Here is a 27,796-nt window from a genome sequence, read left to right as displayed (position 1 = left end):
AGTTTTTGCGTGAAAGAGTAACAAACATACACACATACACACAAACCTTTATAATCTTATTAGTGTCATTAGTGTTATGTAGGAGATCTAAACAAATGTAGTAACCTAAACGTAATTAATATCGTTTGAAGCAAGACGAGTCAGTCTAATAGCACCTCCTCCTAAAGCTCACAGTAATGGTACCTACCTTATCGGGTACGAAAATAATCTGTGAAATAACGTTAAATGAAGCCCGCTGTAGCAGAACATCTAAATACCGGCAAGTGCGAGTCGCACCTCGCTTTACTAAGGTTCCGTAGGTACATGCCTTGGTCACAGCTTACAACTAGGTACTTTATGGATCATTGTGTTCAGTACATTTTCTTATTTAAATACAGTACATTATGGTATACCGTAATTTCACAGTCCTAACTAGTTTAGTTTGTGAGATAGATCCCGTCACAGAAATGGTCTTAAACTGACAACTTTTGTGGCTCATTTCTTTGTTTTTAAGATTTAAAAATTTCGTACCTACTCCAATGAGAGATATTGATAACCCACATGCTCTAGGATAAAATAACTTTTTTTCGGCTTCGTTTTCATATATGGAAACCCCTTGAAAAATAATTTAATTGAATTTCTTATTCAATATTCGGTTTTGACTTCGTCTACGAGCTAGTGACCCGTGATACGACGTTTTGTTAGAAGTTCTCTAACTGTCGCGAACTATGACGGAACCCTAAAAATGAACAGGCGAGAACGCCGAGTTTCTTTAACATGATAAAACTGCTGTAAACATTTTCCAATACTTTCTATTGCGGAAGCTCGTCACCGGGGCGAGGCCGAGAGACGATCTTTATGTACCGTTTACAGATTGTATTATCTATTTCTATTTTGAAATAAGTAGGTAGAAAATAACTTGGCCTTTGCCTTTTTAATGTAAAACTATAAAACGGTGACTGCCATAAATAAAGGAACTATTCAGTGATGCCGGTAGACTAGTCGCCCAGTGACTCAGTCGACGGTGATCGTGACGGTGATTGATGATGATGATGAAACTGGAAGGTCTAGGAACGTTCATTCAAATACATAATTATTATTTAATTTCTTAAAACGCACATGACAGAAGTTAGAGATTAGGAGGCCGACGTTTAAACCACTAGGCTAACACCGTTTGTGTCTTCCTTCCAGTTTACCACTAGAATTAATTAGAACCCTCGTAATTAATTAATGTGAGACTGCATGGGGGCGCGACAGACGAGAGGATGAGTTTTACAAAATAAAAGACATTAAGTAATTAATTATTTATGTATTATTATAAAAAAGTATTTAAGCTTAACAATAATTTATATTTTAACAAGCCCTCAGTACAGAAATTACTCCATTTTATTTAAGAAGATAAAAGATCAGCACGTTTTTTTAATAAATTGATAGCTAATAATTGGATTTTAAACACAGGAATTAATTTGGCTTTACCTACGCTTGTTTAATTGTTAAGTTTTGAACATTGGTGTATTTCGTCTATACCTAAAGATTAGTGTCGTTAAACCGTCACTTAAAATTAAGTCGCGATGTCATACTCATCTGGTGTCAGTTTTTCTCATACTGGTCTTCTTCCATCTCAGTGTTCTGTAGATAGTTGTCCAGCCAGCGCTCCAGCACGGGAATGTTGTCCGCGGACCACTTCGTCTCTTCCAGAATGTTCCGCAGAGCTTTCTCCATAATATGCTGCGCGGAGCTAAACTCACCCTTATGCTCCACATAAAAGTTGGATACGAGATCGTAGCCCTCCTGAGTTGTGAAACGGGACGTAGCACATGAGATTAGACTGTCCCAGACATTGGTTCTACTTGAGTACCTTAAATATAAAAATAAATTGATGTTTTACTATAAGTAAAGTATATCGCATAACTGAGTAGCCACATAGTGGAGCGGTGCGGGAGGGTGACAGTTGTCACAAGTTGACAAGTCACAGAGCTCTCGCGCCATATCTGCACACCCCTCTCACACCGCTCCACTACCGCAGGAACCCACCTACTCACTTTAAATGCGCTATGCCTGTAAGAACCCATTAGAAACGGATAACTTTCAAAACTGTGATACCTTAGAATAAGAGCCCTAAAATGTTAGAAAATTCAATTTTGAAAATGCTGTGTAGGTTCTGAAATTTCGACATAATATCCTTACCTTTCCTTTAACAGCTCCCAGTTATTAGCAAGGAAATGGAATAGCGCCGAGGTCCCTTGCGGACTTCCAGTCAGCATACTGAAGATTAGCAACAAGTCCGACTCAGTAAAGTTGCCATTTTCCTCCAGGAGTGTTATGTTCAGGATCTTTTCGATCTTTAAATAATAAAAAGAATTAAACAAAATTTTATAGACAATTTCAATTCGATCATTATTTTAACGTTTAAAGTAACGTTAAAATAATGTCCAAATACGTGAATATAGCCATAACAATTTAGGTATACTTATAATCGATCATTATTATTTTTCTTAATGCAGGTGTTGAAAGGATCCAAACAAATAAAAATCTTTATATTTTATCAAAAATAAGTTTAAAATTGCAGATGTGAAGTCTTGCCTCCAGCTGCAGTATTAAAACAAGGGTTGATTTCGACATCAATGAAAAAACTGTTTTACAAGCAGGGTTGGATAAACTTTTTTAAATCGAAACATTGTTTTGCTTAAAACATTGAACACTGGCTGCAGGAAACGGTGTCTTCTTGACTGTGACCTCAGCTGGTGCAAGGAAACGGGCTAACTTGGAACAGGTAGATATGAAAGTTGTATAAAAACCATAATATCCCTATCAGTTTCCACACGGCATCTTGTCAAAACGCTAAATCGCTTGGCGGCACGGCTTTGGCTCAAAACAGTTTATTGTTACCTTGTGTTCATCATATGGGCAACCAGCAAGAGTTTTGAGGAGATAAGTCCTTTCACTCTTTGTCCTCGATGGGGGGAATTTTATGACTCTTTGAAGAGCAAAGTCCCACTCCTGTTGCGTTCCCCAGCGGAATACTGGACATAGGTAGCTGTCAGATACCCTGTAAGTACACAAAATCATCACATCTACAATTAGTGTCATCAAAAATATATCCATCCGTACATACTTAATATACATATTATCCATACTAATATTAGAAAGTATGCGGCCCATCCATTTATTTGATCTTGACGTTTGGTACAGAGATAGCTTTTCTCCCAGAGACGTGCAAAAGCTACTATCCCGGAAAACGGAATTAATTAAAAAATATTATATTGATTAAAAACCTAAATTGACGCGGTCTAACTTAGCGAAAAATCGTAGGTCTATGGTCTAACTCATCACCTAGTATATAAATGCGGAAGTGGGTCTGTCTGACTGTCCTATGTTATCTCTTTACCGATCTTGTCAAAGACACGGAAATTTACGGGCATACATTTATACAGAAAAATCAAATTTCGAATGTGGAGTCATATTTTTGTATGAGATAATAATATTATGAACCACACTAAGAATAATTGAGATGATACCTATGTCAAAAATAAATTATTTATAAGTAATATTTATAGGGTAATCCAAAAATCGTAAATTTTCATGTCCATTGTTATTAGTTTTAAGTTTGCTTTTTTATCGTACGGAAAACACTTTTTCCTCCCGCAATCGAGTAAAGAAAAGCTTAAAAGACTCACGGATTCCCTTCATCAGGGTTAGGAGCTTGCATCCACTTGCTGAACTGCTCTTGGGCTTCCTGCACGCAAGGCTTGTACCCTGTACTGCACAGGAAATACCTAGCGTTCGAGCGGAGGCTCTTCTTCCACTTATGCTCTTTATCACTGGCGTCTTTACCCAGCTCGTTGTACAGTGGTGCGAGCAAGTTGCGCACATAAGCCTAAAATAAAGATTATTTCAAAGCAATTTTTCGATATGGAGGGCAAATCTAGACACGATGGTAAAAAACCGATGGACGTTGGGCTCTCAAGGTTCTAGAATGACGACGTCGCACCGGAAAACGCAGCTTTGACACACCCCCCGCCCCAGTAGGTTGGCAGATGGCATCAAACGAATCGCAGGGAGCCGTTGGATGCAGGCGGCGGCGGCGCAAGCCTGCAGCGTCTGGATATCCTTACAAGAGACTTGGTGACATGTTTGCATCTAGCAGTGGCCCTCTGTTGGTTGATGACAAAGAGGTGTCCACGCACATTTTCTGCGCTTCAGTAACACTGCCCGGTTGCACGGAATATCAGCTAGTTCTACTAGTTCTAGTAGATTCTCACAGAATTCCTCCTACACTGATGTTTGTTGCATGAAATGCTAGATTCTTTAGTATTAGCTTTAGTTAAGCTAGCCCAATTTTGTATACTTAAAATGTCCGAAAAGAACTTTTTTTAGATAATACTTAACCTACCCGAAATTTATCTTGCAGGGAAGTGCAAATATGCCGTCCAACATGATCTATCATGGTAAACACCGGATCCCAGACCAAAGGATGCTTTTCTTTAGGCAAGAAGAGTGTCATGTTCAGGGCAGTGGCAAATGAGAGTTCACCGGCGTACGCCAAGTTCCACGCGTCATGGAGTAATTTAGCTCGTGTTAGTTCCGGAATTTTGGTACTGTCTTCACTTTGAAGGAATTCGGAGATAAGTTTCCAGTTCTCATCGTCGTAGTTTACTGGGAACGGTGCTGGGGAAAAGATTAATAATAATTGGTTAAAATTAATCGAAGCTTGAAATCATGAGTTATGCTATCACAAAATGCGGAATTAAATAATTAATTAATAAATTAATTATTTTCTTTCCAATATGGTAACAGCAATGAGCTTCATTGGACCACTTTAACAGGGATCTCTTTCCGTCACTTACTCCATACAATCGTAGTTTGAATTTCATTTGAATATTAAGCAACCAAAGTCCATGAAATTTTGCAGACATATTCTAGAAACTAATATCTGTGGTACTAATAACTATACCTATGGTGTTTTGATTTTTCTAAAATATGTTGTTTTAAAATTACAAGGGCTCAAAGATTTGTATGTGAATTTTTAAGACCGCGTAACTTTGTAACCAAAACGGCATACTTGTCAATTTTTTCTTATCTACTAAAAGAGAGTTCTTGACTGCGATCTCATTCTCTGGTGCTACCTACTACCTATGTGACGATGGATTCTAAGATGGAAGCGGGCTAACTTAGAAAGGATTTAGCAGTTTTATTAAATCTGTAACCCTAACCATAACTGGTATCTGATTGATCCGCTGACTCAGGGACACTGAATCATACTCACCGAGCTCATTTGACCATTGATTTATGATCCATCGAAGGTTTCCTACGAAAAATTATTTTAATATCACTAAGTGAAGCAGCAATGTAGAACCAGCCAATGTCAAATTAGCTCGGCAGCTACCCTTCAATTCAATGTTGGACAATGAGTTAGCGAATCACCCCGAACGCTAGATCACTTGGCGGCTCAACTTTGCCGGTCCGGAATATACTTACCAATCTCCTCAGGGTTAACAATGATGAAGTGTTCTTTATCAGGCATGTTCACAAGGTTTAGATCCTTGTGGTTCCTCATCCATGTAACAGGCATTGTGTTGGTAAAGTCCAGGTTATCACTCCGCCATAGCACGATTGGTGCCCACCACAACAACTTGGCAGCATCCGGTACATCGTGGGGCCGTTCGCGCAGGTACACTTTCTATATTTGATAGAACCAATAGCTTCGTAATAAATCTTTGTTCATAGATTTACAGCAAAATAAAACTAAAAAAAACCGGCCAAGTGCAAGTCAGACTCGCGCACTGAGGGTTCCGTACTCGGGTATTTTTTCCGATATTTTGCACGATGAATCCAAACTATTCTGCATAAAAATAAATAAAAATCTGTTTTATAATATACAGGTAAAGTTATTTCATATGATACCCCACTTGGTATAGTTGTCTTACTTTGAAAATTGAAACACATTTTAATTTTTTTTTCTGTGATGTAACCATATATTCACGGTTTTGGATTTATTCTTTCACTTGTGCTATAAAACCTACCTATCTGCCAAATTTCTTGATTTTAGGTCAACGGGAAGTACCCTTTAAATTGTCTTGACAGACACGACAGACGGACAGACGGACAGACGGACAAACAGACAGACAACAAAGTGACCCTATAAGGGTTCCTTTTATAGGTTTAGCAGGTAGCAATATCTTTGCAACAGCGCAAGTAAAGAAAAACATCTGAAAACTGTGAATTTGTGGTGACTGACACTTGACCGGTTTTAGAGTGGAGTAATGGAACCCTAAAAAGAACAAAGGGAGTGTACCTGGGACACCAAAGCAGAATTGGCATCAGTGTTCCTCTTAACTGTGATAAGAGGCAACCTCTCCTTATCAATCCAGCTCGCAGCCACAGTCTTGATGTCCACATCCTTTGGTATCTTGCCGTCCGCCAACGCCGCTTCGTTCAACGCATTCCAGATGTCATCGCCTGTAAAGGTCTTGAATTTCCTGAAAGATACAAAGAGATGGATGGGTTACATAGTATAAGATTTATGGGGAATTGGAAAGTTGATATTGTGAAAGCAGGAAGTAAAAAATACAAATAAATTAACGAAATTTGTGCATAAGGCCAATGCCCACAAAGATTTGTAGTTTGTAGCAAAAAGAAGTTATTATTCTGAGAGAAAATTCTATTATACTACCTATGCCCGCGACTTCGTCCGCGTGGATTTACGTTCTTCAAAATCCCGCGGGAACTCTTTGATTTGACAGACAGACAGACAAAAAATTTACAAACGTGTGATTCAGTTATGGTATCGTTCAAATAACCATATGCGCTTAATATGAGGTAGTTATTTCAAAATTGCAGACAGACACTGCAAATTAATTTATTAGTAAAGAAGATTAGTTTTAAAAATCCCGTGGGAACTTTTGATTTTCCAGGACAAAATTAGCCTATCCGTAATAGCCCGTCCCCGGGATGCAAGTTATTCTGTCGTACAACATTGAAACGGATAATCCTTTAAAAATCCCGTGGGGTCACCAGGATTTAGCAATGCAATCCTTACAGCACCAGGATTGAGGAGTTGGGTCCTCGATGTCAACGACAAAGTCTTTACTTGGTAAAGATACCTTCAATATCAATTGAACCGACGACAGTTTCTAAATCCCAACCACTTTGGTGGTCAAGTCCCCTGCAACATCAGCAACATCAGGATTGAGGAGTTGGAATCCAAAAATTTTTATTAATCCGATTAATCCTCTACTTGTCTGTGAAAGTCCCGTCAAAATCGGTTCAGCCGTTCCGAAGATTAGCCCGTTCAAACAGACAGGCAGACAAAAATTTTAAAAACGTTTGATTCAGTTATGGTATTTTATTTATTAGTATAGGTATAGAGTATAGATTATTATTATTATTAGGATTAGGATATTATTGTCTATAGAAAGAAACAGAAATAACACAAGAGACAATACTAAAATAATTGTGTATTGACATTAATTTTAAAATTCTTGATCATTTCTAGATAGAAATGGGGAATAGGTAGTTCTGATTGAATTCAAGAATGCTATGACAATTTTGTAATTAACGCACAACTAGGACGAATCTCTTTCAAAAAATTCTTTCTAACTCTGATGAAATTCTTTCTGATTCTAATGAATAAATTATAAGTAAACAAATCGACGTAGCAATTTTTTTAAAATAAAAATAGCGAGAAAACGAGCAGGCTGCAGGCGAGCTCAAATTGCTAGATCTAGGAAATCGAGATTTTTCTTTCCTTGTAATGTAGAAAGAAATTTAACCGGGCGGTTTAACCAGTAAATTAGAAATAAAATACTACTACTGAATTAAAAATAATATTCACTGTAAATTAAAAACTAACCTCAATATTAAAAGCAAAACTGTGTGACGTACTGGCGGACTGACTGATCTATCTATCTATTTATGTGGCTTAAATTTGGCAGGCAGGTAGGCTAAGACATCGACTAAAAAAAGGATTTTTCAAAATTCAACCACTGTGAGGGTAAATAGGGATTCGAGCGTAACTTCATCCGCGCGGATGAAGTTACGGGCATAAGTCAGGTAGAAAATAATACTGTACTTTGACTCAATGAACGTCCTGATCCCTTTCTTGAACGTGTCTTCTCCAATGGTATAGTTGAACATCCGGAAGAGCAGCTCGATCTTGAAGCAGGCGGTCTCCTGCTTCATGCCCGTGATCCGGGAGTGCGGGTAGCGCTTGCTGAACTCGTAGTACAGCGAGTACAGCATCGTCATCGGCCACTTGCCGTCCATCTCCGAACCGCCGTCTAACTGTCATACAAAGCTTCATCAAACTCAAAGCATTTATATTCAAAATGGGTACAGTACTATCACAGTTTTACGGTTTTATAAGCCTCATCAGTAAACTCGTTTCCGCAGAAAAACATAACCTAACGCTGATTAAAACCGAATGTACAGCAATGAAATACAGACAACAGAGACCCGTGCTATCTCGCTCATGATTCGCGCGTGCAAAACATGGCACGTAGGCAACAACCAATAGTGGACGGATGCGTGCTATGATTGGCTAAGATATTTTTGCGCCATTGTAAAATGAGATTTCTACGCAGGTACATCGGTCTAACTTATAAATGTAGTAGTACCATTGTACACTTTTTTGATGTTAATTATTGAATTTGTAAGATAATGATGTAGTGGTGCTATTTAATTACGTTAACTTAAAACTAAAGCTACGAAGGTTCCAAACGCACATTAATGGCATTAGTATACCTTAAAAGCGATCTCCGCAGCCAAGTATCCAACGAACGCTTTGTTCAGATGCGCGTCCGACCACCAGGCAGGGGTCACCAACGCCCCCAGCCATTGGTACGAGATTTCGTGCGCCAGATACAAATATCCATTGTTGCATAGATCACTTTCCCTGTTGAGAGAAACATAAAGGATAAGTTTCTGGCTTCGCGCTTTACAAAAACACTCCAGTGGCAGAACAGGCAAAACTGCGGGAGTCGGGCTGCTCCGATTTCGTCCTGCGCTATTATTCGACCTAATTTGTGTGTTATTTATAAAATCCTTTATGAGCACCCGACAATTTTGTTATGGTCAAACGAAAGTGGCCAAATCGAAAAAAAACTGTCACACTCACTCTGCGAACATTAGAAGCTTACGTCCGTTTCAACAAAATTCTGAGTCGCCTGGGGCTAGTACAAAACGTATTTGAGCAGAATCCTTCCGGCGCGTGGCTTCTCCGACAATTAATTCCTGACAATATGTATATGGCCGGTCTCAAGGTTCATCTCAGTGAGCTAAAAATTCTATCATAATAATCATGAGCAACCAATTACCAGCCCACTTCTGAGCACGGGTTTCCTCCCAGAATAAGAAAGTTTTAACCTATAGTCAGCCACGTTGCCCCAGTGTGGATTGGCAGACTTCACACACCTTTGAGAACATTATGGAGAACTTTCAGGCATGCAGGTTTCTTCCCGATATTTACCTTCACCGTTAAAGCCAGTGATATTTAATTGCTTAAAACGCACATAACTTCGAAAAGTTAGTAAAGTATGCGTGCCAGAGAGCGAACCCTTGAACTCTCGAATAGAAGGCGGACGTGTTTACCACTAGGCTATCACCGCTCCGCAAAAATTCTTCTTTGTATATTGGGAGATAGGCTTGCGCTTGACGACAGTCATGCCTGAGAAATAGTAATGATGAGGACTTGGTTGGAGCGCGCTTGCTTAGAAGATGCCTATTCCTACGCCTACTCTTGCCTTGAAGAGAAGTTATACTTGGCAATAAATACGGACGCCCGCGCCGGAAGGGCATTCCACACCTTAGCGATTCTTATCACGAACGTTGAGCAAAAACGCTGCTAAGTCTATACTGACTTGTAAACAATCAATCCCCAGTTGTCAGCTGGCTTCACCCCCTGGTAGTTGGGTAATGCCACGATGTCGAGCCGGCGCAGAGGCAGAGACACCTGCCAGAACTTGGCGACTTCACCAAACACTCGCGACAACTTCTCGTTGACACCTTCTAGTGCTTGTAAATATTCCGACCGGCCCCAAACTCGAAGTTCTACAAAAAAATATCATCATCACAATCAACCCATTGGCAGCCCGATGGATCTTTTCTCAGAGTCAAAATTGGTGGATGAAATAAAAAACTTGCATGATTAAAAATTCAAAATACGACTTCTCTGCAACAAAAAGACAAAAAAACATTTGAAAATGACGTCATACTGCCGCCATATTGAACTTTTTCAAAAAATTTGTAACCAGTATCACTCTTGAGATGATGTAAGGATCCTTACCATACCCTATACATCTTTAGAAGTTATGATGGAATTATAAAGAATCTCAAATTTATGAACCCTGAAAACGGTACACTCCTTTTCTTGGGCAGTCGTGTAGAAAAATATTCTATTACTTATTCAAACACTATCAGGTGAAGTGAATAATAAAATATTTATTTATTTATTTATTTATTTATATTATTTATTTATTTATCAATATTTGTGAAGTGAAGTGATTTCACCGGGTAATCAGGGACAATGCGGTCTAATATTTTAAAGTAACTTTTTACAAACGGCGTATGAGTTTATTACAAACAATTTAATCCGGAAAGTAAATAAAGTTCAAAAACCACAAGACCCCGTTGTTCCCATATAATAAACTAGCGCCGTTACTGTCTGCTCAGTTCAGGGCGCAATTTCGCCGCAAAATGGTGGAAGGTTGCCATAAACTTTATGAGGTCGTAGCTTGGGTCGTAGCCACTCGTTAAAAGCTCTGTACTCCCTAAAAAAGGTAGAAATCTGCCTGCTCACCTTTGTCATCCTAATGAGATTAATAAACACTTCTTAGATATACCAGGCAGAAATGAAATGACTATATCTCAGCTTACTCTATACGAATTTGACAGGCTAACACCTACTACATTCACACTTTGCGCATCTAGTCAAGCGGAGATTTTTGAAATTATTAAGAATCTGCATTCTAATGCCGAGGGGACTGATGAGATAACACTTGACATGTTGTTAATGACCCTTCCACAAAGTCTTGGTGTCATCACCTCTATCGTCAATACATCAATAGAAACGTCGACTTTTCCTGATGCATGGAAAATAGCAGTTATTCGTCCTATCCCTAAAGTGGAAAGTCCAGTTAGTCTAAAAGACCTACGCCCAATCAGTATATTGCCTTGTGCATCGAAAATACTAGAAAAGGTGGTTTACTTACAGGTTTCTAAATATCTTGAGCGCAATAATTTATTACCAGAAATGCAATCAGGATTTAGGGCTGGAAGGGGAACGGTTACCGCGCTTTTGGATGTAACAGACAATATACTGACGGCTCTAGATAGAAAAATGTGTACCATATTAGTTTTATTAGATTTTTCGCGTGCGTTTGATACTATTAACACAACACTGCTATTATCCAAGTTATCGTTTTATGGCTTCGACATTAACACAGTTAAATGGTTCAATAGTTATTTGAGCAATAGAACGCAATATGTAGAAGTTACACAGGGTGATGGGAAGAAACAGAGTTCCTCTGTTGCAAATGTAAACAGAGGTGTCCCTCAAGGATCGATCTTAGGCCCACTTTTATTTATTCTGTATAGTGCCGATATTGTTAAAAATATAAAGAATTGTAAGTTTCATACATATGCGGATGATTTGCAGGTGTATATCTCGTTCGAACCGAGTGAGTACCAAATGGCAGTTCAGAGGGTCAATGAAGACCTTCAACGAATAGCAGATTGGTCAGATAAAAACTCACTGGTTCTTAATCCTAGCAAATCGAAACTTTTATTTTTTGGATCTAGGGCGCAATTAAATAAGATTAAATTTGAATCAGCTAGCGTATGTTTGAAGGGTAATAGTTTAGAGCGTGTATTTGAAGCCCGAAACCTGGGTTTAACTATGGACTCAGATTTAAGGTTTGAGAAACACGTAGCTATGGTGGTACGCAACTGTTTTTATCGGTTAAAAATTCTATATAAGATTCGTAAGTACATCAGTCAAGAGGTTCGTACTCGTCTAGTTGAAAGTCTAGTTCTATCGAAACTGAACTATGCTGATGCAGTCTACGGGCCTCGACTATTAGCCAGGACAAGCAAACTCATCCAAAGGGTCCAGAATGCGTGTGCCCGTTTTTGTTTTAGTATCCCCCCTAGAACTCATGTGACACCATTTTTGAATAAGCACGGATTACTAAAGATGAAATCGAGGAGGAAGGTGCATCTCGCAACCTTACTCTTTGATGTATTCAAAAATGGTAAGCCACTATACATTTTTGAGAAATTAGTAAGAGCACATGAAGATAGGGATAATTTTAGAAGCACACGCGAAATCCTCAGTGTCCCCCGCCATTGCACTGCTGCTTTTAGGGGTAGCTTCAAGTACGCCGCAACCCGTTGCTGGAATAATATTCCTCCACCAATCCGGAATTCTCGTAGCAAAGCTAATTTTGTGTACAAATTGAAAAAGTTTATATTATTCAAGCAAATTGAGTTCGAAAATATTGCGGCTGAAACATCCATTATCTAGATTCCTATTTTCTGCATACTTATTTATTCATGTATATTACATATATTATATTTCTATTATATAATATATAAGATTATAACTGTTTATTTATATATATGTATATATATACTTATATTATTAATTATTATTATTTATATATTATATATATACACGCATATTTATGTGTATACACGCATACTACACATATTGTGGTTAAAGTTATTTTAAATTAAATTATTTTTTAATTTACTCACTGTTGTGACTGTGGCGTCACCCGGGTCACAGCTGAAAATCAGCGTCCTGCATATGATGCAGGACATAATGCTGAGCTGTACACCCATTTGGGGTGGTGTCACAGATGAAAATGTATATTTGTATACTTTGTTTTTATCTGTGACACCAACAACAAATAAATACATTTTCTTTCTTTCTTTCTTTCTTTCGTTTTAGGACTGAGTGTGTATGCTTGGGTGTCGAGATTGAATCGGAAAAATCTTTGGCAGTTAAAAATCCAATGAGAAAAGTTACTAGCAGGTATAAAGTACCTACCTAAGTAAATAAATGATCGTACTGTGGTGTTAAGGTTATTTTATACTCATTTAATATAAAGTGTGCCAGCGTTGAAACTGAAAATCAAGCCAAAAATAACTGTTCTTCAGAGAACTTGGATATTATTTGTTTATATACCCCCACGAGCAAAGTACGCAATAGTAAATCTAATCAATGGGAAAATCTCCATTGGATACAAAACTTAGATACAATCCTTACCGATATCATTTCCATTGTCGTCCTTGTAATGGATGGACTCCCCCAGCTGCTTGAGATCAGCAATGATCAGGCCCAGCGTGAACGTGGACATGGGAGGTGTTCTTTCAAAGTGGTCCCACACTGCGTTCGGTTCACCGTTACTAGTCACAAGGTAGTAGATATTTTACAATGGTACTTCTCTATGGGATTTAGTGAATAAACTTGATCATCCCGCTCACGGGACATGAGAAGGATTTAGGCCATAGTTCACTAAACTGTCCAATGTAGATCGGCAGATTCACACATCGCTAACAACATTATGAAGAATTTATCCTCCTCCTCACGATATTTTCCTTCACCGCTAAAGCATAATATTTAATTTATTGCATCTGATATTCTTTAGTTTGAATTGACTCCCTGAATAGGGCCAACATTACCAGATATAAAATGATATTTTATCTGATAAAATCGGCACCTTCAGTTTGAATTGAACTTACATATCCTCAGTCCTCGCAACAGGCGTATTGCTCAAAGCGATCATAGTCCGGGGTCGCACCACGCTGAGCTCGAAAGGGGTCTTGTACCCGGGCTCGTCGAAACACGGGAACATCCTCCGCGCGTTGTTTGGACGCAGCTGGGTTGCTGCTACCATTCTGAAAGATACCCTCTAACATGATACCTATTAGGTCCGTTTTACCTTAGTTTGCTTAAAACATAAACAAATCGCAGAAACCTTCTCAGATAAACGCGTACGCGACGCGATTTTCCGGCGCTTCAGACCTTCTGGAGTTTTTCACTCGTATCAGGTAATTTTACTGTCAATTCTCGGTACCAAGATCGTATGGGCCGCGTATAGTGCACCTTAGAGTCGAAATCGTAATCTTAAACGATTTGTATACACGTAAAGGAGGATCTTAGGATAGCCCTAAAATACCCCTAACATTATGTGAAAAGGAATGGTAGCGCATTATGAAAAACACAAGAAACAGATAATAATGGGTAAAACACAAAAACACCTCACCTCTCGACGTCCTGCTCGTCAACATATGTGGTTTTGAAGAACGCCTCCGTGTTGGCCGTCTGCATGCTCGCCTTGAAGCTAAAGTTGATGTACCCCACGGAGTTCTTGGGCACCAGCTTCTCCAGGCGCAGGGTGAAGATCGGCTTCCTCGGGTCCATGCTTGTCTTCTTTATTGGAATCTTTTGAGGTTTTTTTCTGTTCAAATCGATGAATGTTAGCTATGATTTTGGACCATAGTCCACGCTGGCCATGTACGGATTGACAGATTTCACATTTATTATTTAATTTATTTAATTAATTTTTTAATTAGAACAGACCTTTTAAGTCCAATTACACTAATTAAATTAAATGACACTACACACAATTACAATAAGTACACAATAAAAATAAATTTGTTAAGTCAATAATCAAATATGTCAACTACAAATTCTCACAAAAGTGCAGGATCTGACCTATAAGGTCAGCCCATTTGTCAGAAAATATGTCATAGCGAGGGGACTCCTTCAGCAGCGCGTTCAGCGCTGCCAAAGTGCGCGGTATGGGAGACCTGGCGCGCGCTACCGTGCGACTAAACGGACTCACGAAAAACTTGCGGCGGCGGCGGAGGTAGCTGTAATCAGTGGGTGCATAAACGGAGCAGAGCTTGTTGTGCAGCTCAGAGCAGTCAATCCCGCCCCTAAGAATCTTGCAAATTGTACCAATTTGGTCGCACTCTCGTCGACACATACCTTCGAGATTTTTTTATTCAATCACAAGTTAGCCCTTGACTGTGATCTCACCTGGTGGTAAGTAATGATGCAGTCTAAGGTGGTAGCGGGCTAACTTGCAACGGCTATGGCAGTTTTATTAAACTCGTACCCCATATCGGTTTGCAGGTTTCGTCACGATGTTTTATTCACAGTTAAAGCAAGTGATACTATTCATTTGATTGCTTAAAACGCACTTTGAAAAGTTGCCCGGGACCAAACCCCGGGCGCCCCACGAATTCGTCTTAACCACTAACTAGACTATAACCAGTAGTTATGAAGGATGTGATTTTTTTTAATTTTTCCTTACATCAGCTATTACTTTACAGCACCTAATTTCTATCTAGAGATCGCACCCGCCACTGCCGACTCGAAGAAGAAAAGATTCAACGTATGTACCTACTTAGAGCGCCACTAAGAAGGGGTGTACGAAAATTCTACACAAGCGAATCCGGGGTAAATGGGGGGGGGGGGGTTAGCAAGGCATAAAAGGTAGGGGTAAGGCTATGTGATAATATATAAATCATGAAGAATCACACTAAACACACTAATATTATAAAGGCGAAAGTTTGTGTGTATGTGTGTGTGTGTGTATGTTTGTTACTCCTTCACGCAAAAACGACTGGACGGATTGGGTTGAAATTTAGAATGGAGATAGAATATACCCTGGATTAGCTTCTTTGTGCTAATCCAGGGTATATATCCCGGAAAATCAAAGAGTTCCCACGGGATTTTTAAAAAACCGAAATCCACGCGGGCGAAGCCGCGGGCATCCTCTAGTTTAGTCTAGGTTTGAAACAGATTCATCTCAAGAACTTAATATTATATTATATAGAGTTAGCCCTGCTAAACAGAATAAGCTATCTATGGCATATCTAGATGAAAACAGGACTTACGCATCGCTCGGCAAGTAGGCCTTGACCTCCGACTCAGTGATCTCGACCTCGTGGGCGCAGTGCACGCTGATAGTGTTCGAATCTTCCAACCACGTCACGTTGATGCTCACGTGACCTTGGCCAGATAAGTATTGATCAGAAAACGGAAAAACAGACTCACAAAAAATCTAATCAAATATCTCTTTAGAGAGGGCTTATGTCCAACAAAAGGTCCTGTGTCTCTTGGAGGATGTGTCCACAGGCTGAATGCAAGAAAAAATCGGTCAAGTGCGAGTCAGACTGTCATTACACATTACCCTCCACTACCCTCCACTGTCTTCCAGTGGTCTTCTTTCCTGATACCAACAGACCTTTATATTCTTCTTCTTCTAGTCCTTACCTTTGTATAGTGCGTCCTCTAAGTACGGTTCAAGCTCTAGTCGATAGCCGGTTGGTTCCACGGATTTTTCCAGTCTGGTCTCCATCACTAAGCCGCGAGCGTTGTTCAAGTCTATACTCCGTGTCTTGATGATGTGAAAAGGTTTCATCTGTTGGATAAAAGATGCAGTGAATGCGCCTTGCCCTTATGCCTTAACAAAAAAAATGTGCTCGCTATGAATGCGTTGAAAGAAATCTTTTTTTTAACGATTTTAAAAAGAAAGACTTTCTCAATTTGATGACTAGTAAAATTCGTGGTGATAGGTACTGATTTTTTTTTTTGCGGTGGTACTCCATAAATCAAATCAAATCTGAACCGACTTCAGTAATTTTTCAGATTGGTCTTTACTATTTTATTAATAAGTAATACTTTTGGATATTGTATCTTCTTTATACAATTAAAAAAAAACCGGCCAAGTGCGAGTCAGACTCGCGTATCGAAGGTTCCATAATCGGGTATTTTTCCGTCATTTTGCACGATAAATCAAAAACTATTATGCATAAAAATGAATAAAATCTATTTTAGAATTTATAGGTAAAACCCTTTCATATGATACCCCACTTGGTATAGTTATCTTACTTTGAAAATTGAACATACTAATTATTTGTTCATGAACGCAATTTTTTTTTGTAATTTAATCACAAATTCACGGTTTTCGGATTGTTTCCTTTACTTGCGCTATAAGACCTACCTAGAATCGTGAAGTTTGGCAGAACTTCACGATTCTAGGTCAACGGGAAGTACCCTATAGGTTTTCTCAACAGATAAGACAGACAGACAGACAACAAAGTGTAAGTGGAAATAGTAAGGATTCCGTTTTTTCTTTGAGGTACGGAACCCTAAAAAACATATTCCATTCATACCTTTCAAATCACTCTCACAAAAATAATTTACAGAGTCAAGATATTAAAGTAGACACTTTTCAAGAGTAGGGGTAGGAAAGACTTAATAAATAACAGCATAAGAAAATCGTGTTTTTCTTTACTATGATTATGATACTGCAGCTAATGTCCTAATTGTATTCTCTACAGGATCGCTTCAAAGGTTATTTTCAGCACACTCCTAATACCATTACTCCTACAGTAAAGGTCGTTTCCTATCGTGATAATACGCGATACAATAATGCTTCGGTCACATACTCCGAACAGCAATCCTATATCGTCACAGAACAGAGGATCAGCTTATTAATTCTTCTGTTTTGTACCTACCACTATATTAGTTTCACAGCCTACAGTGTGACGATCAAAATCACCTCTGCTGGTCGATTACGAAAAAGTTGCATCAATCATTGCTATATAATTTTTTTTTGGGATTGGTTGAATTTATGGTATTTTTACTACAACAACGCATTTTAGTAAATAGCGAGAGAGTATTGGCCAATCAGAAACGATTGAAATCGTCACAATTTAGCTATCATTTCACCGTATTATCAACCTTTAGTTTTTATTGGTAGATTTTATAGCAATCTTCCTGCAGCAATACATTTTAGCCAATAAAGTAAGATAGATCAGCCAATCAAAGGTAGGTAATTGCTTATGAAACTATTGTGATAAGCACAGAACATTAATTAGCTTATTCTCTGTTCTGGAGTGGTTATAGGCTTGCTGTTCGTAGTCCAAGCATTATTGTATCACTATCAGCAGCTTGGTATTTGGAGCTTGTTCATATTTACCTAGTGATTCATTAAACCTACTTTAATTTGATTCACTTTTAAAATTAAATTCAAGGCTAATCAACTTCCTGACACTGCTTATAGTATTCACAGAAATCATGCGTCACTATGACCTGTGTAATATCACACCAATCAAGCATTGTTATCCTCGTTCGCGTCCATTCATCCTGTCTGGAACTATCATAACAAATCAGCCGTCGCGTCAAAATAGGTAGGTGTTTAGTATCAAGTTAACGAGGTGGGAGGGAACATGTAATCTACCTTATCCGGTGGCAAGGAGTGGGAGCATATACACAAGCTCGCCAACAGGCAGAGTTGAAGGGCGTTCATGATTTCGGTGATTTAACTGAAAAAGAAAAAAAAATATTATCTTCTACATGCCATAAACCAAGCCTAAAACGAATATCACAAAGAGGAGGATAGAAGCGAAAATGTGGTGGGGTTGAATATATCCGGGAATTTTCATCATCATCATTGTCAACACCGATAGCCACCCACTGCTGGATATAGGTCTCTTGTAGGGATTTCTTGAGTCACCCGAGTTCAGCGGCTCCCTGCAACTCAATTAATGTTCTCTGCCCACCTAGTGGGGGGTATTCCATCACTACGACTTCCTGAGCTTGACCGCCATTCCAGCACCTTGGGACCCTAACGTCTAACGTTTTTCGAATTATGGGTCCTGCCTAGTCCTGACTCCTGCCCCTTGCAACTTCAGCTTCGCAACCCGTTTTGCTGTCGGTTATATTATTTATATATGGGCCAAATAGTTTCTTTTCAGGCTCGCCACAACAAATAAATTGCAATAATGATGTAATGGTGATTATATTAATTACTAAAACCATAACCCTTCCTTTTGGCTTTGCCGTAGTCGGGTAAAAATTAAAGCTGCGTGGGTTCCAAACGCGGCCAGCAGCTCTAAGAAGAACCCATAACAAACTTAGCCGAGTATTCTTTTCATTATCACTTGTTATCACTACTTCAAAAACTCGCTTAAAGTTATTAGTACTATCAAAGCTGTTGAACAACTTATTCCCAAGCTTTTTTATTATTTAAAACAATCTTTTAATTTATCAATAAGTTAACGTTTTATGAGAACTTTGAACTTGTTGAGAAACATCGCCAATATGTCTTCTGGAAGCTTATTATAGAAGAAACGTACACAATCGCCAATAAATTGCTAAGTTTTCTTTAAAGAAAACTAAGTCCGACTTAGCAATCTCCAAGCCGCTGGATCAAGGTAGATAAGTAACTAACGATTAAGAGATTAAGTAGCTACTTAGTACCTAAGATATTTAATAGTGTAGAATGGTTAAGAATAGTACAAAAGGTTGGCGATGGAGTCCAAGAAGAAACTAAAATAAATTTTACTACCGACTCTTTCGCTGGCTGACTACTGTTACTGTTTACTGTACTGTTTATGGAATTTAATGGTTATATTGTAAGTATTACCTAATAGTTAAGTGCACGGCGTAACCTTTTGTGAGCGCGAACTCGCCAACAAACTGATGAGCAGTTTGGCGAGATTCAAGTTATAAGCTCATGCGCATTATCTGTACTAAGAAATAAAGTTGAAAAAAGTAAAGTTTATCATGCAGACTATGAACTTGAACTGAGATAAACTTTCCATTTAAATAAGTCGCTTAGGTACTCGTATAATCCCAAAACTTCTATTCTATTAAATAAAATTGAAGTGTCTGTCTGTAATTTCAAAATAACCACTTACTTAATATGGTTTTTTAAACTGTGCCATAAACGAATCACACGTTTTTAAAATTTTTGTCTGTCTGTCTGTTTAAACGGGCTAATCTTCGGAACGGCTGAACCAATTTTGACGGGACTTTCACAGACAAGTCGAAGATTAACCAAGGAGTAACATAGGCTACTTTTTAACCGACTTTCAAAAATGAAGGAGTTTTTCTACCTTTGTACATCGATATCTCCGAGATTTCTGAATTTGGGTATTTTTTTTAAATCGAATACGTAATTAATTTAATAAAAAAAATGGATTTCAACTCCTCAATCTTGATGCTGCAGGGGATCTGACCAATCCACGCGGCCGAAGCTGCGGGCATCATCTAGTCTAACATAATTAATTGTATTATAAGCGTCACTCAGAAAAGCATGTATTATTTAAATAATTTTTACGAATTATTGGAATGTGCTCCCAAAACCTACGCGAAGAACACAGATCCAACGCGTAGAGGTTATCCGAGAGTATTAATCTAAAAAAAACTAATGGCAAAATAAATAATTTAATTAAAGCGTGATTACTATCACAATATTTAATTATCCAGTACACGATCCGAAAACCGAAAATATTCAATAATCGTACCGAATCTCAGAGGGAGACTGAATTAAAAACATTCAAAACACCCGATTGCCGAACCGAACTTCGAGCGGCCAGTCTCCATACAGATTAGTCAACTGCGCGAGAGATATAGTGCACAAGGTATGTGTGCAAAGACAGGTGCACTCTTTATTCCCTCGCTCTCATAGCCTTATTTATTGGACGGCTATCCAACACCACCGAAGAGAGACCAAGCGCAGAACCAAGGGTTTTACGTGTTCTCCGAGACACGCCACAAGTTCCCTAACTCTAGGCTAGCTTAACATAAAAATTCAATGCCTATTTTTGGCCCGACCCGGGTATTGAATCCAGGACCTCGTCATCTGCAGTCAATATGCCAACCACTAGACATACGAGGCAGGTGAGTTTACGAGTAGTAAATCAGTCCACTTACCAGTCAGCACGGAGAGGCGGGCCGCAGCCGTATGAACTGAGCCCGGCGCAATACAACTAAATTGACTCCAGGATATGCTCCATTTGCGCTGACGACACTCGTTGTTGTTTGCATTGTCGCCTGGCACTAATACGTGTTACTTCGACAATCACACATAGTTGTAATGGGTTTTGGTGATGCCATTGTTGTTTTCAGTGATTTCGCAAGGGCTACTGCCGGTACAGCGTAGGTACGTACAGTGAGACGACGCCCTTGCTATGTTTGCGGATGAGCCGGCTTTGCGGGCGTAGCACCGACATACCGACTTGTGTCTGACATAGAAACTTGCCTAGATAAAGTGTCAGAATGGGGCACACAAAACCTAGTGCAATTCAACCCGTCAAAGACACAACATATCTATGAAGACACAGGTATGTGCGTTTGCCACCAAGAATACTCCCTTTACCACACCTCTTCTCTTTTAGAGCGCTCCCCTCACTCCTTCCAACAGCATTGGTATTCTTATAGTCCACATTTGGAGATATATGGGGGCTTAAGCCAAAGATAATAAAATGGTTATACCTACCGGTACGGTAGTAAGAAGCTTATTAACATAATATACTACTCTGATACGATAGCCAAGAACTCTCAGACAGTCCTTTGTGTAGGGCCTGCATAGAGATCGATGAAACACCGACGCACGTGCTCCTGGAGTGCACGGGCGTGGCAGAACAACGAGAATGCCATTTGGGATCCTCAATCTCACTTCATGAAGCCCTCGGCAACCTGGGCGGTCTACTCGGTTTCTGGAGCAAGCTTGGACGGCTGGAGTGAAAACTTCGGCGGGGTGGAGCAACTACGCACGCACAACAGACGGAAACGTTTAAGTGCGGAAACCAGCCCAGACAGAAGAAAGAAAAGTATAAATTATGTAGTTATAAAAGGGTCGAATGTTGTTAAAAAAACCGGCCAAGTGCGAGTAGAACTCGCGCAACGAGGGTTCCGTACTCGGGTATTTTTATCGACATTTTGCACGATAAATCAAAAACTATTATGCATAAAAATAAATAAAAATCTGTTTTAGAATGTACAGGTAAAGCCCTTTCGTATGATACCCCATTCGGTATAGTTATCCTACTTTGAAAATTTAAACACTTTTTAATTGATGTAGCCACAAATTCACGGTTTTCGGATTTATTCCTTTACTTGAGCTATAAGACCTACCTACCTAGACCAAATTTCATGATTCTAGGTCAACGGGAAGTACCCTATAGGTTTCTTGACAGACAGACAGACAACAAAGTGATCCTACAAGGGTTCCGTTTTTCCTTTTGAGGTACGGAACCCTAAAAATTAAAAAAAAAAACACTCAATAATAAAGTCATTATAAGTCCGAGTGCTTCGCCCACTTCAGAGAGCTGTATAATAAGAATCTTATTTTATCATAATTTGCATCTTTAAAGATATTCAGTATTTTCAACTTGAATATCGAGGAAACGCTGCGGCAAAGAAGATTATCCGCTCTGTGATGGAAAGAAAACATAAATATAACAGAGTTATTCTCTAAGAAACTGTGTTCGTCGTCAAAACCTATTTAGCACATAGAGGTAGCTTTTGTACATTTTTCAAGACTTAACTCCGAGTGGGTACGTTTTGAATTTTCAGGAAAATTTTGGGAAAAACTGTAAGAACCTCATGCTTAACTTTTTTTAATAATTTATCTCATTTGAGGCGCACTTAATCACATCACACTAATATTATAAAGGCGAAAGTTTTTATGTGTGTGTGTGTTTGTGTGTGTGTGTGTGTGTGTATGTTTGTTACTCCTTCACGCAAAAACTACTGGACGGATTTGGCTGAAATTTAGAATGGAGATAGATAATATCCTGGATTAGCACATAGGCTACTTTTTATCCCGGAAAATCAAAGCGTTCCCACGGGATTTCAAAAAACCTAAATCCACGCGGGCGAAGTTGTGGGCATCGGCTAGTAATTAATAAATAATACTTAACTCGAAACATTTTTCTTGAGGTAAAAGTAGACAAAACGAGTGCTTTTAAGTATAACAACTTTAAAAGCTCAAGTTGCATGCAACCTAATGTATGTATAATGTGACATTAAGTTATACACAACCTGAATGTTTAAAGCTATGCTTTTCATCCACACATCTTTAATAGTTTCTGAACAAGAGCTGTAATACAGATAGTCGGATAGACAGAAAATGACAAATCTATATTATTGCCTACTAGCTGATGCCCGCAGCTTCGCCCGCGTGGACTGGTCAGATCCCCTGCAGCATCAGGATTGAGGAGTTGGAATCCAAATTTTTTATGAAACAATGTCGCAAAGTTCCTCTATCGATTAAAAAAGAAACGACGCGAATCGGTTCAGAAATATCGGATATTTCGGTGTACATAGGTAGAAAAACACAACTCCCTTTTTGAAAGTCGGTTAAAAAAGTAGCCTATGTTACTCCCTGGTCAATTTTCTACTTGTCTGCGAAAATCCCGTCAAAATCGATTCAGCCGTTCCGAAGATTAGCCTTTTCAAACAGACAGACAGACAGACAGACAAAAATTTTAAAAACGTGTGATTCAATTATGGTATCGTTCAAATAACCATATGACCTTAATATGCGGTAGTTATTTCGAAATTACAGACAGACACTCCAATTTTATTTATTAAAATAAATAAAAAATAGTATAGAAGTATAGAGTATAGATGAACGACACCACAAAATGTAGGTATAATTTCATCGTTGTTTCATCGCTGCGTGCACAAAGACTAACCTAGAGAATTAAAACACTAAGTACCAACTTCAATCACTGGAACCAATGAAACTTGACTACGCTATAGCTATACAGTTTCCCTCGAGGACTCTTTGCTTCTGTCTTACGGAGCTGAAGTTACTTTGACATTTTGTAATTGCAACATAGATTATATACATAGTAACATTTCAGTAACGACATTCACCACTTCACGTACGAACTTTCAGCAGTTGCTGTCTATGATTAATGCGGCTAAAGAAGTTGAGACAAAGGTAGACCTGATACTCCTATATACCTACTTAAACACTCAATTTCTACGGATTTTGGATGCACAGATTCTCTGCGTGGTATTAGGTGCCTACCTACTCTTTGGCCGCGATACTCCCATGCAAGTACCTTACGCAATTAATTTACAACACTGTAAAGTAGGTAGTTATTAAACGTGCCGAAAACTAATCACGTAAGCTACCTACGTGAGTAAAACTTACAGATGTAATCGCAGCCTTTGCTGAGGGACATGAGCCCTCTTCCCTTACTGATAATGAAACCTTTAGGTATAGAATTAACTAGCTTACCCACCCCGGAGTATATTTTTTGAAAAAAAGGTGAGAGGGTGGAATTTCCAAAAATTCAGAAATATGGTAACTGTGTCTTCATTTTCGCCTTAAAGATTTTGATTTTTAAAGACATAACTTTCTAATAAAGAATTATTATTATTTTACTACTAGGTCTTGGTAAATTCTTTGTTTTACTAGAAAACCCTAGTATCTACCGTAGTTCCATTCCACAGGTAGGTGTCATCCATTGCAGTAGTTGTCCAGTCATTTGGTAGTTTTACGTGGAACGTTTTTCGGGAGTTTTGATATTGAAAAATGGCACCAAAAATAGTTTTTTTGACAATAACTTCTTTCCGACTCATTTTACGTAGAAGTCGTCATTTTAGTAGAAAAAAATTATGTATATATTTATTCATACCTACCTATAATATGTAGTCACTTTTTTTTAAATCAATAGTTTTAGCGTACAAGTGCCGCAAAGTCCACTCTAACACGCATTTTGGCCAGATGACTCATTTCCACACCACCATGAGGTGGGTATTTTTTACCCGACTACGGCAAAGTCAAAAGGAAGGGTTATGATTTTAGCAGTCTATGTATGTATGTAGGTTTGTATTATGTGTGTTCCACCGTAGTGCATGAACTACTGAGCCGATTTTGATGAATGAATTTGACATAAGCTATATTTCATACGAAAAAAAATTGACCAACCAAAAAGTGGGAGTTTCTAAAAATTTTTTCGCTATTGCATCGAGTGAGATATCAAATAAAAGAGGAAAAAATTCTGAGTTCACAAATATAAATATAGTACAACTTTAAAATACACCGTAGCTATCGGTATCTATCGGAAGTTCGCGGGTTCTCGGGTTTAGTGGTTTTTAACTTCATCTTGTTATAGAGATGAGTACATACACAAATAATTTAGATACATTATTATCCATGTCTGGGTTTTCTGATTATGTAATATTATGACGCAGAACATTACAGTGGACTATTCAAAGTCAGCAGTTTATTAATTTATGGCCTCTAATAAATAAGAGTATTCATATCATAGCGCCTCAAGGGTAAAGACTAGGCTCGCCGCGCTGTATCGCTGATCTAGGAAGAACATTCTAAGAGCCATTAGACCCATTACTATAGCGACGGCTTAGAGTGAAAACCTCGTAAGTGTAAAAGAAGTAACTTTTCAGGAGGAAGAAAAAACTGCGTGCTGTAACTAACAGAAGCGAGTATTTACGAGTTTCTCATTTAATGTCATAGATGGCGTTACAAGTATCGAATGAACAAATTAGTCATATCACGATGTGCGTTGCGAGGTTTTCTTCCTAGAAACGCAATAAAATAAATTTGAGCAAAAATGCATTCCCGAGGTTTTCACTCTAAGACGACGATAGTCGCCCGGCAACTCAGTCGACGGTCTCTGAATTGTATGGAAGTTGCCGAGACGTCTATACGATGGAGTGCAGAAACGGCGACTTCCATACAATACGCCGCCCGAGAACCTGTCTAGAGAATCAAGCGAGTCAGGATCCTACAATCAACATTCAGGAAGGACAAGTGGATATAATAATGCCCTGATTAACCGAGGGCAGGGTAGGTAGACTGTAGATACATATTACTTACATATTATAGCTACTTACTAATTTATCTATACTATACTAATACTAATAAATAAAATTGGAGTGTCTGTCTGTAATTTCGAAATAACTACCTCATATTAGGCTCATATGGTTATTTGAACGATACCATAACTGAATCACACGTTTTTAAAATTTTTGTCTGTCTGTTTGTCTGTCTATCTGTCGGTCTGCTACCTTTTCTCGGCCCAACAGTTTAATGCTGCGATCTCACCTGGCGGTAAGCGATGATGCAGAAGGATGCAGTCTAAGGCGGTCCACTACGCCTCCATTTCAGCGAGAAGCTACTTTCCTTCAAGATAAGGAAGAAAACGGCCAAGTGCGAGTCAGAATCACACACGAAGGTTTTATTTTTAATTACTTTTAATTTTCATGGCAACCAATTTGTTTTCTTTATTATACTTAATTGTTATTATAGTGGCAATAGAAATACAGTCTGTGAAAATTTCAACTCTCTGACTCTCTGCCTACCTAGTACCTACCACAGGGTACAACCCGCTGACAGACAGATGGATGGACGAACGAACAGATAGACAAACGGACAGCGCGGACTTAGTAATGTAATAGGGTCCCTTTAGCACCATTTGGGTACGGAACCCTAAACACGGACTATACCTACACATAGATAGCTAGATATATAGAAGACTTTACTGGACACAAAACAAGGAAAAATAACCTATAAATTATTTCCTTCACATATTTTCCCTAGCCTGTAGAAAGCGCCTGTCTGAATTCTTTTAGCAAAAACTTTTTACCAAAACTTTACAATTGTGTTTTGATAAATGACATACGGACAAAATGCGGCCTATGTCCATCCCTGAGATGCAAGCTGTCTCTGTTATAAATTTTAGCAAAATAAGTTCTAAGTAGGAGCCGTGAAAACGTAGCAGACAGACACACTTTCGCATTTACAGCATTGATTAGGGAGCTAGTTTGGGTTTTGAGGCTAGGACCGCCCACTTACAAACCGACTGAGATCCTACTTACCTTTATTAAGAATTAAAAATATACATATCCATTATATCAATCTCAGAAACAAGGTCTATAAATGAGTGTTATCAAACTTTTACCGGAAACATTGATTGGAAATCAATTGATCAGCAATTAATGAATTTGAGTAGGTAGGTAAGTAGTAAGTACAAAAATTAAGTATACCCTCAGAATAAGGTGGCTCTCTCATCAATGAGTATACCTACTGTTGAATCTGTCCCAATCTGTCCATCAGATCAGTCAGTCAGTCACCTTTCCTTTTAATTATGATACTAGATGATGCCCGCGACTTTGTTCCTGTAGGAACTTATAGATTTTCCGGGATAAAAAGTAGCCTATGTGTTAATCCAGGGTATAACCTATATCCATTCCAAATTTCAGCCAAATGCGTTCAGTACGTTTTGCGTAAAAGAGTAACAAACATCCATACATCCATCGATCCATATATACAAACTTTCGCGTTTATAATATTACTAGCCGATATCCGCGGCTTCGCCCGCGTGGATTTAGGTTTTTCGAAATCCCGTGGAAACTCTTTGATTTTCCGGGATAAAAAGTAGCCTATGTGCTAATCCAGGATATTATCTATCTTCATTCCCAGCCAAATCCGTCTGGTAGTTTTTGCGTGAAGGAGTAACAAACATACACACACACACACACACACACACACGCACACACATACAGACTTTCGGCTTTATAATATTAGTGTGAAGTAGGATAGGATTTAGATAATTTCATACCTAGTTAAATATATACCTTCTACTAAAATAATATATCTACCTTGTGGTTCTAACTTCTAACTATGCGCGATGATTTCACAGTATCTCCTGCGCAGCCATTATCCGTCATTACCACTCAATTACCAGCAACCACAGCACGTGACGTCATCGCCGGTATCTTACAAATCTTCCGCAGGTACTATGCTGGGTGCCTCTCTGTAGGATAAAATCCGTAACAAAATCCGTAGGAGAACCAAAGTGACCGACATAGCCCAACGGATCAAGTGGCAGTGGCAGTGGACTGGCCATCTCTGTCGCAGAACAGCTGATGGCCGCTAGGACAGACACGACGACACCCAGAGTCCAGACTCCAGTGCGCTAAATAGGCGACATTAGGAAGGTTTTCGGAAGTGGATTGTGCTGGGGA

General features: G+C 38.8%; 1 protein-coding gene across 3 annotated transcripts; it reads right to left on the bottom strand.

The window, feature by feature from the left end:
- Positions 1 to 1,273: 1,273 nt before the first annotated feature.
- LOC123867888 (aminopeptidase N) lies at positions 1,274 to 20,863 on the bottom strand. 3 transcript variants are annotated; one of them, XM_045910195.1, is made up of 17 exons: positions 20,720 to 20,863; positions 18,240 to 18,324; positions 16,268 to 16,415; positions 15,889 to 16,003; positions 14,247 to 14,441; positions 13,723 to 13,878; positions 13,247 to 13,386; positions 9,837 to 10,026; positions 8,722 to 8,872; positions 8,051 to 8,262; positions 6,275 to 6,458; positions 5,458 to 5,659; positions 4,373 to 4,647; positions 3,657 to 3,856; positions 2,869 to 3,028; positions 2,167 to 2,321; positions 1,274 to 1,837 (listed from the first exon to the last, which is right to left on the bottom strand). In XM_045910195.1, exons 2-17 carry the CDS (start codon positions 18,306 to 18,308, stop codon positions 1,570 to 1,572), a joined length of 2,820 nt encoding a protein of 939 aa, XP_045766151.1. In that variant the 5' UTR covers positions 18,309 to 18,324; positions 20,720 to 20,863; the 3' UTR covers positions 1,274 to 1,569. The 3 variants fall into 3 exon arrangements, with proteins under 3 accessions (XP_045766151.1, XP_045766152.1, XP_045766153.1); XM_045910196.1 differs by lacking the exon at positions 20,720 to 20,863 and adding an exon at positions 19,428 to 19,533; XM_045910197.1 differs by lacking the exons at positions 16,268 to 16,415; positions 18,240 to 18,324; positions 20,720 to 20,863 and having other exon boundaries at positions 15,885 to 16,003.
- Between the last annotated feature and the right edge of the window lie 6,933 nt (positions 20,864 to 27,796).

The sequence above is a fragment of the Maniola jurtina genome, chromosome 8 (assembly GCF_905333055.1).
Source record: "Maniola jurtina chromosome 8, ilManJurt1.1, whole genome shotgun sequence".
Taxonomy (NCBI): domain Eukaryota; kingdom Metazoa; phylum Arthropoda; class Insecta; order Lepidoptera; family Nymphalidae; genus Maniola; species Maniola jurtina.
The sequence above is the reverse complement of the archived record's forward strand: the minus strand, read 5'-3'. Positions and strand labels throughout refer to the sequence as shown.